The sequence below is a fragment of the Watersipora subatra genome, chromosome 7 (assembly GCF_963576615.1).
Source record: "Watersipora subatra chromosome 7, tzWatSuba1.1, whole genome shotgun sequence".
In the NCBI taxonomy this organism is placed as follows: Eukaryota; Metazoa; Bryozoa; class Gymnolaemata; order Cheilostomatida; family Watersiporidae; genus Watersipora; species Watersipora subatra.
The window spans coordinates 44116306-44129769 of record NC_088714.1 but is presented as its reverse complement, the minus strand read 5'-3'; the positions used below and the strand labels follow the sequence as shown (position 1 = coordinate 44129769).

General features: G+C 35.1%; 1 protein-coding gene across 1 annotated transcript in view; it reads right to left on the bottom strand.

The window, feature by feature from the left end:
• LOC137399358 (integrin alpha-8-like) overlaps positions 1-13464 on the bottom strand; it is a 90196-nt gene that overhangs the window by 45224 nt on the left and 31508 nt on the right. Inside the window, exons 3-4 of the mRNA XM_068085439.1 lie at positions 10229-10350; positions 9315-9470 (exon numbers count right to left, since the gene is read on the bottom strand). Of these exons, the coding sequence (XP_067941540.1) occupies positions 9315-9470; positions 10229-10350 (278 nt within the window). The remainder of the gene's footprint in view (positions 1-9314; positions 9471-10228; positions 10351-13464) is intronic.

Below are 13464 nucleotides of genomic sequence, written 5' to 3'. Positions count from 1 at the left end.
TGAGCCTCGCTTAACAAGTGAATGGTTGAAAATGGATGAGTCAGAAAGATCATGTAACGCAACCTTTGATAGTAAGACCATCAGTTTTTGCTGAATGAGAGGAAACGTAACATCCAAAGGGTTTAATGAGATAGAAGTGAGAAATGTTTACAGCGTTGGCATTAATTAATCATGCATTTCATGGTAAATGTTACCCCATTATTATGATAAACAGCTGCTAGACGTAATAGAAGCCGTAGTAAGAACCTACTGAAATTCTATTGTTAACCCAAGTGTGTACCAAATACAGTCTAATTGCCTGGCTCAGTTCTGTAATATAGCCAGCATAGAAGTTAGTATCTAGTAAGGCCTGGAGGAGCTAGGACACCCTAACTACAGACCTACATTTGGCTGTTTCCTGTATTATGTAATCATCTTCTAATGTTTGCTTATGCCAACCACTGAGACAGACTTCTAAAATTAATTGGCACGAATTTAGTAGATGATTGTTGTTTACACTCAGCCTGCCCACCAGCTATTCTTATCAGGCCCTTTATCCGAGTAAAGGGGTAGTCACACGAGAGCCGAAACAACTAAATGACGCACAACGATGTCGCTGTCAGCTGTAAACTGCTCAGCCGAAGACATTTCTGGCCGAAACGAACCATTTCGGTCCTGCTCGAAATTTGTGGCCGAACCCTTGCTCTTATTGGCTGGTTAAAATTCTAGCGAGCACGCGTCACATTTCTCCTTACGTGCGTGTGAGCAAAGTTAAAAAAGAAATGAGACGATACTTTTATTTCGTTAAACAAACAACATGAAGCAATTTATGACAAGGTTCACCCAGACTTGTGATTGCGTTGCATAAATGTAAGATGTTGCACTTAAGTTTTGCATAAATGTAAGAGAATGGTTTTGATTTTTTTCCGTGTAGAATATAAGTAATGTGTCATATTCATTCTGATGAAGTATCTTGACTGATCTATTTATGTAAAATCACAGTACTATGATAAAGACTGATTTTGTTTGTTATATACTCAGCATAGAAAAACATTCATATGTTAATAAAAAATGTAATTATGTTGATGGGAAGGGTTGGCAAAATCTTTGTATCGAGTGATTTATTTTGAGCAGCTGAACGATCTTCTGATAAATCTGCTGCGTAATTATAATTTATAATTGTTGCTCAAAGGTTTTTGTTTACAATAGAAATATTTAACTCAAATACATAAAAACTACCAATGAAACAGTGTCCTGTCTCCATACGTATGGTATCTAGGAAGCGAAGTGACTTCGGATGCCGTCTGACATGTGGCATAGCCGAACCAAAGTAAAACAACTTGCGAACCAAACCAAACCTAAGTCGGTTCGGTGCTCGTGTGACCACGCCTTAATGTTGACTGGAGCTATCCATGAAGTATGTACGATAGTGTGTAAAACACACTATCGTACAAATATCGTACTATAGTACAAACTGTACTTCTTTGTGGGGAAACTAACATTCTTATTTACAACATTGTTCCTCCTTCCATTTGTGAATTTTGTCAATAACCATAAATTGTATATTAAATTAATCCTGATTTTGCACTAATTTAAAATACATATGCCAAACAGCTGTAAAATTATGTTTTTAAATGATCACACCACATGCATGTTTATTTGCTTATTTCACGTAATATACATAAATATGATATGAAATAAGCAGATAAAATTGTATGCAGTGTGATCATATCTGTACAGATGATTGTCTTCATCTACTAAAAAAAATTGAATGTTCAGAATTCAGCTTACATAATCATAAACATAATTTTACAGCTGTTTGGTTTACATAGTTTAACTTGGTACAAAGTGATGATTAATTTAATATATAATTTATGGCTATTGACTAAATTCACAAAGAGTAATAATGTTGTAAATCATGAGAATGTTATTTTTACAAAAAAGGAGTGCAGTTCATTTTGTGCGCCATTTTGTGTATGTCTGTTGCAGACTGTAAGCTATTCACAATCCAATTACAAGTCTATCTGTTATTGAGAAGTTATGCAAAGGCCCAAGGTCAAGGCTTGTCTTATGACTGTCTACCATTTTGGTCAATGTAAACTAGGCCTATAACAAAATGTCTATCACATTTCGCTGGCAAAGGTCCTCACAATTATTCTTTGTTTGGAATTAATAATTTTTATTTACGACTTGCTCTCACCTGTACAGTCCTTGAACAGTAAAATGCGCAGCAGCGCATAAATACTACTTGATATATGCAACTATGAGAGTTGCACTATGCATCTATAAAAGGGATTTGGAGTTGCGCACACGTTGAGTTAACATGCAATAAGTGTTTCAACAGACATTCGCGTGTTGCGTTAATGTTCATTGTTAAAAAAGATAAGGATTCTATGCCAGAGGTCATAGCGATGTTGAAACTGCTCAAACCAAAATATGAATGACAGAAAGATGAAAAAATGTTTAAAAAAGAATAGCTTGCACGGCCCTTCCATGCGCATCATTTGCAAGCGCAGTTTCCACCTTTCACGAGCATGAAACATTCGGTAAAAACTTGCGAGTATTAATACTCGCTTGACTTGTATATTTTTGCCCATACCCTGTGTTCGTACTGTGTTCATACCATGTGTTCATACCCTGTGTTCATACTGTGTTCATACCATGTGTTCATACCCTGTGTTCATACCATGTGTTCATACCCTGTGTTCATACCCTGTGTTCATACCCTGTGTTCATACTGCAACACAAACACCAGCTGTCTATTGTCTAACAAAGTCAAAGCTAAAGTTAAGTTAAAGGTTGACTTGCAACAAAATTCACATTACAGTTATTTGGTATCAAAAGATTCACCATGTCTTACTCTGTTGTGTTGTAGGTGCAAAATATGTGGGAATGTGATTACAAGCTTTTAAAAGCTAAAAAACGAACAGTTAATCGCAGCCACACAAGACCGCCGTAGTGTGGATTCTCTTTCCAAAACGGCTCAAATGGGACATAGTTGTTACAAGATAGTTTCTGTTTACACTTTCATGCAACCTCATTCGTCGAAATATTTTCACAAATATACTTCACGCATTCAATAAAACCATGTCTATCGTTCTTACGCGTCTGTTTTATCGTCATTGTAATGCTGTCACTTTTAGCACTGATATTTTATAACTTACCGTAAAGTTTCGTTTAATTTTTTAACCTTAGCTTGAAGGAGTATATATCATTGTCTGATAATCATGACGAGCCTGTTCGTCACCTGTGATAATCGAAAAGAGCTGCAGAAATTATTTGCGAAGTATTGGGTCACATGATCAGATTACTACTAGACGATTAGATCAAGCCATAACAAAACTGTAAAGTAACGAGCATCTATATTTGATACAGGGTCTTCGGTAAAACCCAGTGTTTGTCATAAACTAGTGCTACGATAAGTTTTATATTGAGCTTTTTATTGGCCTTTCAATTCACGTGAGAACATCACGTGACAAAACAATAACTAAATGTAATGACTACGTCAGAGAAATAAACTGGTTCCAATCTACGGCGGCTTTTCGTTTTTGAGCTTTTAGGAGTTTGTAATCACATTTCCACATATTTTGCCCTTATAACACAACAGAGTAAGACATGGTGAAACTTTTGATACCAAATAACTGTAATGTGAATTTTGTTTCAAGTCAACCTTTAAAGAAGTGGATGGAATTGTTGTAATGATTATTGTACTGGATTAAAGGTTTCCACGACTTCGGAAGACGTAAGTAATAGTATATCACTATGTTTCCATGACGCGCGTGTGTGAGCCAATCCGCAAAAGATCCACATCATGGAAACACCAAAAATGTGCAAATTAAGTGAGATCTGCTATTGGCAAAACTTTATCGAATGTTGCTTGTTGCTATGTTGCTTGCGAATGATGGGAACAGCACTTGCAAATGATGCAATGTAAGCATTTTCCCACTTCAGTCATTTTCATTTTGATGTTAGCAGTTCCGAATGGCTAATGCTCCTATGCTGCAAAGTTGACAAGACTGCTTCCTATTTATTGACCGGTGGGGGTCAATAAGTAGTGACATAGTCTAGTCTTTTTAATGCAATGTTCATAGAAAACCTTTCTTGCATGGTAACTCAACTCCAAATATGCATCAGACGTGTCATGGAAACATAGTGTAATCACAACATAATCACTATCCTGTAATTGACAGAAAAAGTGCCTTAAACAAGCACCAGTGAGATAGACATGGAGTCTATGACTCTATGCCATAAGTAACAGACATGTAGTATGAAACACTGGCCTGACCAGCCATCACTCAAAATATAATTAGCAAAGGATACTATTAGCATCAATCCGCTAGATAAAGGTTGTTTATATTCTATGCACGATAAAGTGGCTCAAACTTTTCCCTTCCACATTGTTGTGCCCGAGCAGAGATTGGACACGAAACATCAACAATACCAACAGAACCACAAATTTTTAAGCTGCGTAAACTCGCTGTTCTAAGTAAATTTACGTATATTCTGATGCTGCTACTTCCTACCTTAACCAATACCTAGAACTGAGTACAACTCTCACTAGAATATGATTTTTTGTTGTTTAAAAAATTATCAAAGAAGAACTAGACTTTAAGCCTGGTTCACACTATATCGCCGTTTGTCTGCATTTTTCTTTCAACGTTCATTGTCGATTATGTGAATGGTGAACCGATGGCATTGACGAAGTATTGCGAAGACGTCGGGAAATTTTGCAGCTGTCAAACTTTCCCGATATTTCGCCTAGCAACGACGATCGCGTTTCAAATGTGAATCATTTCGGCGATGGTAATTCGTGGTCGCGGATAGCGTGATTCATTCATTTCTGTTTACGACAGTCGCTGCGGGACTAGTTTTTGATTCCAGCACGTGCAAACAAATAGGTTTCTACGCAAAAATTTAAAAAGAAAAATCAGAGTGCTACGTCACGGAGTATTTGCTGATGCAATCGCAGATTGGTTTGTGATAGTGTGAACATAGTTATTATCGACGATCACCAAAGTATCGTGGCATCAATGCCAAGATACGGCGATATAGTGTGAACCAAGCCATAAGATTCATAAATATCTAACAATACTGCGTTATAGCTAATCTCTGAACATTATAGCTAATCTCTGAACATTATAGCTAATCTCTGAACATTATAGCTAATCTCTGAACATTATAGCTAATCTCTGAACATTATAGCTAATCTCTGAACATTATAGCTAATCTCTGAACATTATAGCTAATCTCTGAACATTATAGCTAATCTCTGAACATTATAGCTAATCTCTGAACATTATAGCTAATCTCTGAACATTATTAAATAAAAATCGAATAAAGCTAATTCTGTTTTAAATATTTGGTAGCCTGTGTACATAGTTGGCAAGGTAATTCTGATCTGTAGCTACGCTATGCCTAACATCTGCAATAGACAATCTATCAGACTAATCAAGTGTAAACAAACAGCAATATCTTGATAGGATAATCTACCCTAGTAACTAGATTACTAACCTGTTAGATTAACTACAGTATGTCTATTATGCCAAGCAGGACATTCCTCAGACTATTGGATCTACCCAGATCTTATGTGAACGACTTCCTTCTCTATAACTATTCCTAGGAGATGTTTAATGATTGTGGGCCTATGATGTGGTTAGCCTATTTACAATAAATTGAGAACCATTTGGAAAGTTAACTCTACATGCAATAAAAGCAAATATTACTGCAAATTAAATAGGAACCATGAAGCTCTTTGCCAACCTTTTTAAAGATATACCCTAGGACACTTATGTTTTCGCCTCATCTAACTTTCGCGTTTTCGCGGAATCATCCTCTCGCGAAAATTTCATGAGCGAAACTAAACTATCATAAAGAACGAGCGAAAACGCGGAATTACATAGCTTTGTTCATTGATAGTCCAAGAAACAAATGGCAGCAAGCGATCAAATTGCATTATCGATCTTGCCCACACAATTCTACCTGCGATTCACAATTACAAAACTAGTCCCCAAATTGAAATTTTTTTCTTACCGGTGAACTGAACCTGAGGAATCTAATTATGTTTGTTCCACTGCATTTATTTTCACATCACTATATTTTCGCCCTCGTCAAAGCTGCAAAATTAAGTTGCAGCGAAATTTTACTTTGTATGCTACTCACGAAACTAAATACTAGCGAAATATAAGTGTCCTAGGGTATAGTATATTTGTGATATTTTAGCCGAGTTATGTTGTGAGGCTAAATACATGTACAAGCTTGAAACTCTGGTGGGTAGCACCCAGTTTTATTCCGGTCATAAAACAGAATCACATTCTTTAACATTGACCTTTCCACATCATTTTTGGTCATATAAAGTGCACACAACTCTAATAATATAATTGAAATTTTATGACCTAAAGCTCATCTGAATTTCCTAGCATAAAACCAAAATCTACATATAAATTAAAACTCCGACTCATTCAGTGAAAGTCGAAAAGCAAATAAAAATGATAAATTATACAATTTATCATTTATATTTGTATACATATATTTGTATATGTATAATTGTATACATACATAACTTGTATATGTATATTTGTATATATGTATATTTGTATACGAATATTTGTATACGTACACTTGTATACTTATACTTGTATACATATATTTGTATACGTAGATTTGTATACGTATATTTGTATACGTATATTTGTATACATATATTTGTATACGTATATTTGTATACGATTATTTGTATACATATATTTGTATACGTATATTTGTATACGTACATTTGTATATATGTATAATTGTATATGTATATTTGTATATGTATATTTTTATATGTATAATTTATCATTTGTATTTACTCACTCATTAACTGTTTACTTTTACTTTGTAAAACATGTCATGTTTCACTGACCTCTTTAATGAACAAGTAGAGCACACAACTCCATCATACATGGAGCAATATATACACCTAAACTACAGAACATACGCCCAGTATCTTTCACAACACCACTGCTGACACAACCTCAAGTGCAAGTATTGGCAATCATAAATAAAGACATAATGACAATGACATCACAAAACATAATGTTATCATCATAATGACAAATGGCAGACCGAGTAATATGCAGTTTCTAGATAAGAAAAACATGATAGTGTGTATAGTAGACAACTCCTATAAGAATACAGCATAGCATAGGTGTGGAGCATCCAACTCATATAAATAAAGCAGTAATTATAGCAATATAACAATATGTAGCAATACAAAAAAAGCACAAAGGTAAAATATCTAACTTACCTTGTTCATAGGTTGAATGGAAGTTCATCCAGTGAAGGCCTTCGGCTCCTTGCCGATGCAACTTTACTTGGCATATGCAGTAAATAGGTTTTTGTGCTATATATGACTTCAATATTGAACCATAGCACCTACATGAGTAGGTGACTTTTAAACCAATTTCATAAACCTCTAAACAAGACTTCATGGCGTGGCGTTAAAATTTTAGTTCCGTGTTGTTTGCATTATCAGTTTTTTTATCAATATCTACTTCACTTTTCAACAGGCCTTCCACAACAATAAACACTCCATAGATAGGAGTCTCCTTGCTGAACAATTCAGGACAAAGGTCATTGAATAAAAGAGTTACTATGACACATTGCAACATAAACATGTACAGATATAGAAGCCAAGGGTCACATGATGACCGACCAGATATTTCTAAGAGTAAGTTGTATCAAGTGTGAAACAGAGTGTAGGCTACTTACAGGGTTTTGTTAACTTGTGTATCATAATTTTAATATCCGGATATTATTGAGATTTTATTTTAATTTTAAAGTGCCACTAAAACCGAGTCATTAAATGCAGAGAATTATGCAATAAGAAGTTGGCAAACATCAGCTCTCAACCTAAATCTGTATGTCACATATCGGCCAAACAATTCTTACTGTTATGACTTGAAGTAAACATTTAACAAAATACCAAACTGGAGAAAATATTTTTGATTCAGGCTCAGGTAAATAACCACATATAACAACAAGCTTGTCTGATGCACCTGTGTATTCATTATTATGGTTGTACTTTCAGTTATAAAGTTTCCCAACACAATGTGTCATTCTTGAAGACAAAACTTTAATAAGGATATTAAAACAGGGCTGAAAGCTGCTGAACAACCATTTTTGTCTTCAGTAACGTCATTTTTTTCCTTCATGGCAGACAATAACATTAAACATTGTTATGAAAAAACTGTTTTGCAAAAATTTACTGGACATGGAATCTTTTGTAGCTGTATCACTCTGCACGAAGACTCGATGCAAGGTGACTATTTGATACTCCTAGATCACTAGCATACCCTTTAGCCACGGAAACCAAAGACAAGCTTCTGATATGCACAAACCGCAGATGAAGCAACAGAAGTTTGTAAAAAATATCTAGCGGAAACTGCCAATGACCAAAAATACTCTTTTCAAGTTCAACATCCAAAAACTTTAAACAGATAGCGACAGATATGCGACATAATAATGAGAATTGAAGCTTAGTAGATGTTAAAACCTGTTTACTGCTCTTTCAAACCTAAACATGGAACTTGGACAAAATTATAGTAGATTTTATTAGAAAGTGTCATTATTTTTCTATCGATTGCGATTGTTTTTGATGTTTGAGGTGATCTGACCAGATCTGCTGGGATGTTTCAAGAGTAAGAAAGATAGAACTTGATCGTGATTAAAACGCTCAGAAGAAACATACATGCAAAATGATGTCACTAGTTGTTATCGTTGCTATAGTTGACATCGGCTATCGTGTTCAAATTGAAGCGTTACGCGTCTTGATTCTGCCGGTTTCTTTGCAACTACAGACGTCGCACTTTCGCTTAATTTCTGCGTTTTAATAGTGATCAAGTTTGATCAATGCTAATCTTGAAACATCCTGGCAGTCAGATCATCTCAAACATCAAAAACAATCATAAATGATAGAAAAATACTGATACTTTTTGATAAAATCTACTAAAATTTTGTGTAAGCTTATCTTCAAGTTGGTATTTGAATATCTTGAATAATGAATTAAAGATTTTAAATTCATGACCTCAATGACACATGAGAGACATAACTAAATAAATCTAAATTTGACATCCCTGAATACAACATCCTCAGTACTGCCCATTGGGCACCAAACTCAAAATCACTCAGAGGTTTTTTGGAAATTACCACCTTGGAAGCCTCTGGAAGCCTTTGGAATTACCACCTAGCTTGCCCTTGGCCATAATTACCCACAATGTTTTTAATGAAAACCTCTGCAATATATTATTTCAACCATAAAACTGCTGTTCAAGCAGCGCATAATAACGTTTACTCACGAAGAGATCCTCCCTCTGGGTGCCCTCGTAAGCCCTCTTAAAAAACTCATCATACATGGTCCTGCATGGAGAGTATTCTTCAAAGTCTTTACTTGCTCCTGGTTGGTAGCTGTAGTAGCACATGCCAGTCGGTTCTCTGTGTCGAGCTCGTAAGCTCTGATGAAAAGACAATCCTATTTTTCACACATAACTGTATACACTGCATTTTTACAAACTACTTTTATTTAATATAAAAATTAACTTATATCTAAATAATTCAACGCAAAGATTCAAATAAAAAATCGATTGTGCGCTGCCTCTCCAGCTGCCAATATGAGAGATGGTGAGCCATTCCAACAACTATTATATTAGAATATTCGAGATCAGTGGCTCTTAATCTGGGTTCGATCAAACACTAGGAATTTGGTGAGTCAGACCCAGGTGTTCGCTATAGGTCTCTCAAAGCTAACAACAGAAGTCAATGATTTGTAAGGTCATGTCTTTATGGAAAAATACGTAATTTGTTGTGAGTTCATTCATAGTATTGGTTTGTTTTTGAACACAGTGACGTTAATGCACAGTTCATTTTGTGTACCAGTAAAACATGCACGTACCTATACCTTGAATGTGAAAAACTAATATTTTATTTTTTAATATAGAAAGGTTTGGTGGAAGCGCACATGAAACTGGTGGGGTTCATTACATCTAACAAGGTGAAGAACAGCTGGCCTAAATGTACTTTCAAATAAATAATAACCTAATCTTTGCAAATTCATGTACCATACTGATATTAATTATAGGCTCAGCGTTACCTATCCTAAAAGTGGATTACCAAAAACAATCGTACACATGGGAAATATTTGAGAGTGACAACAATCATTGCCGCATATTATAATTCGTAGCATCAATACACAATAACAATAGTAATGTCGTACCTTATAAACGAATCTTGGAGCACAAGTGCAGACAAATCCTGATGTAGGATCTGTTGTTAGAGATGCGCCAATCCACTGAAAACTTCTGTCTTCCACTTCAGCAAAGTCATATTCTGCTGTAGCTGCAAATACATTTTTATTTCATTGACATATTGATCAACAGCTCTACTGCGTAAATAAACATACAAGTATGTCTATGGCATATACACTTGTTATTATCTACTATATAAACGGCAATCGTTGTCTGTCTGCGTGTTTGATTGTCCGCCTTATAGAGTATCGTACTTTTCGGACTATTACCTGCTACTAGGTATCTAGGGCGCGTTAACGAGAATCTCCGGTTAGTACACGCCTCTATACATAACCTTTTCATCGTTTGCCGTTTTCCAACAAAAATGACGTAATAATTACAAACTCGATGGCTTTCTTTTAGCTTCATGACACGCGATGCTTTTTTGTCCTCGATGTATTAGGGCTGATTCGTTTTCGGCAAAACGATATGGACAATAGACTCTCTCGATATTAGAATTTGGCGATTAAATTTTATTAACTCTATGAAACACGATGCCGTTTTTGTGAACCTCTATTTCTGGCTTTTCTTAAGGTTCAATTGCTAAATTGCTGTTAAGGTCACTACTTTTCACCCGGAAAATCGTATTATCTCGAGTAGGAATAGCATCTAGATTCTGTCACCTTCGATCAGACAAAGACCCTACAATATTTTATTTTTACATAACATATCGTCGTACCAGTATCGTCGTATTCTGAGTTTTGATGGATGGTTTTGGTGAAACTGTAACTTTTTTATACACACACTTCTATGCAAGAATTGTTATTATTAATTCAACATATTCACGAATTTTATTTTGTTTTTTCAGTTCGTATTAATTGTATCATTACCGAATTATCTCATATTGTAATCGTAGCAAAACAGACTCAATTTAGCTATTACTTGCTAACTATTTCACAGTTACATCTAAACCTTTTTATAGTCGTTTTATTTTTAAAATTTATTTGACCTGCACAAAACATTTTTTCATGATATGAAGTTTAAAAGTTGTTTGACAATGTAAGTTTGAAAATCTTTACAGTTGTTTTAGGTAGAATAGCAAATGTTGTTATATGTTAAATACAAATCAATTTTCTGTTCAGTCTTTTTTATTACCCGGGCAACGCTGGGTTGTACAGCTAGATGTATTAGCTCACACATCTTTCCTTTTAAACCTAACCAATTAGTTTTTCGTAATTAATTTCACATTTTACAACAAACATTTGTAAGATTACTGTAAGATTTAACTTGTAAGATTGCAAATATCAGTTATTCTCCACTCTCTCATATTTACATACATTTACATACTTTGAGAAATATATATATATATATAGAAGATATATAAATTTAAATTCTCTTATTACATTTATAAACTTCTTATGACTTTTGAATTTATAATATAAGTTTTTTAAAGTTTGTTTCATTGTTGTTATTATTTCAACTTGCATTCTTTTAAACATAAATTGAGTATCGTGGTTGAAGTTAAAACATTATTCATTTTCCTATCACTGTTATTATTACTTGATTAGTTTCCAATCTTTATTATTGATATTATTCTTTTATTCAATCATTTTTGGCAGACATTATTCTAATAAGATTTCAACTACAAATTATTATGATATTCTATCATATTTTTTAGTATCGTCGTATTCAAAGAATTGATGGATAGTTTCTGGTGGGACAGTAACCTTTTTATACCCACACACTTCTATGCAAGAATTGTTATTATTAATTCAACATATTCACGAATTTTATTTTGTTTTCTCAGTTTGTAGTAATTGTATCATTACCGTATCATCTTTTATTGTAATTGTTGCAAAACCGACTTAATTTAGCTATTACTGGCTAATTATTTGAAATTTACATCTAATCCCTTTTACAATTGTTTTATTTTTTTAATTTATTAGGCTGGCAGAAAACCTTTTCCTCATGATATGAGGTTTGAAAGTTGTAGTTGTTTGAAATAGTTTGAAAACCTTTACAGTTGTTTTATTTTCTCTCTTAATTTATTTCAACTACACAAAACACTTCTGTCATGATATGTAGTTTGAAAGTTAGAATGGCAAATGTTGTTATATGTTAAATACAAATCAATTTTGTGTGCAAATACTTTTTTTACTACTCGGGCAGCGCCGGGTAGCCCAGCTAGGCTTGGGGCCGTGGCGTCACTCGGGGATGCGCGGGAGACCTTTTTTCGCCCCGAGTACAGCGAGAGTCTCCAGGCGCGGCTTTCCGGATAAATGAGTTGGCGAGTGCGAGGCGATTGATTGCAAAGCGATTGAATGCTAGGCGATTGATTGCGAGTGCGAGGCGATTGGTTGTGAGGCGACTAGTTGCGAGTACAAGGTGATTGATTGCAAGGCGAGTGGGAGGTGATTGCAAGGCGAGTGCGAGGCGGTTGATTGCGAGGCGATTGATTGCGAGGAGAGTGCAAGGTGATTGATCGCGAGGCACACGGGCCGATTGATTGCGAGGCGGGTGCGGGCCGATTGATTGCAAGGCGAGTGCTAGAGCGCGATTGTCAACTGCTCGGCAAGTAAAGACTGGTCAGCCGAGGCGGGGGCTCAGCGGCAGAAGTGTGCAATCGTCAACTGCAAAAATAGACGGGTATGAATGGATGCATGAATCTAGACACATGAATCTAGAATATTTACTAGATTTTACACTCATCTAGCTGTAAGACACATTGCCGATTTCCATTGTTCTCCCCAACATTGACATGTATATGTGCATACATACTCTGATCAGGACAATTTCAGTAGACTGCATATTTGGAGTTGTTTTACAGTATAAAAGACAACTCTCAATAAACCTTATGCTGCACGTGAATATGCTCCTGTAGGTGGGTAAGGCAGCTAGTTGCATATAAATGCATATATAAACATCTATTTCTACTGTAAATTTATGTCTATTGCATATATGCTCTCATATCTGCTGCATATGTACACCTATGCCTGTTTTAGCAGCTTGTTTTTTAGTAAAACACACATTTATCTACCTATGCCCTGTATTATACATATGTTTTTTGTTCTACATATATATGCACTTATAAGCGTATATTACATATAGTTATACAAATATATGTGTAATGCACAAACACTTGTCTTACAGCCAAACATTGACATACAAAGTCAATTCGCTACAATATTTGCTTTATGTGTCATAACTGTTGTATTTTGGATCAAGC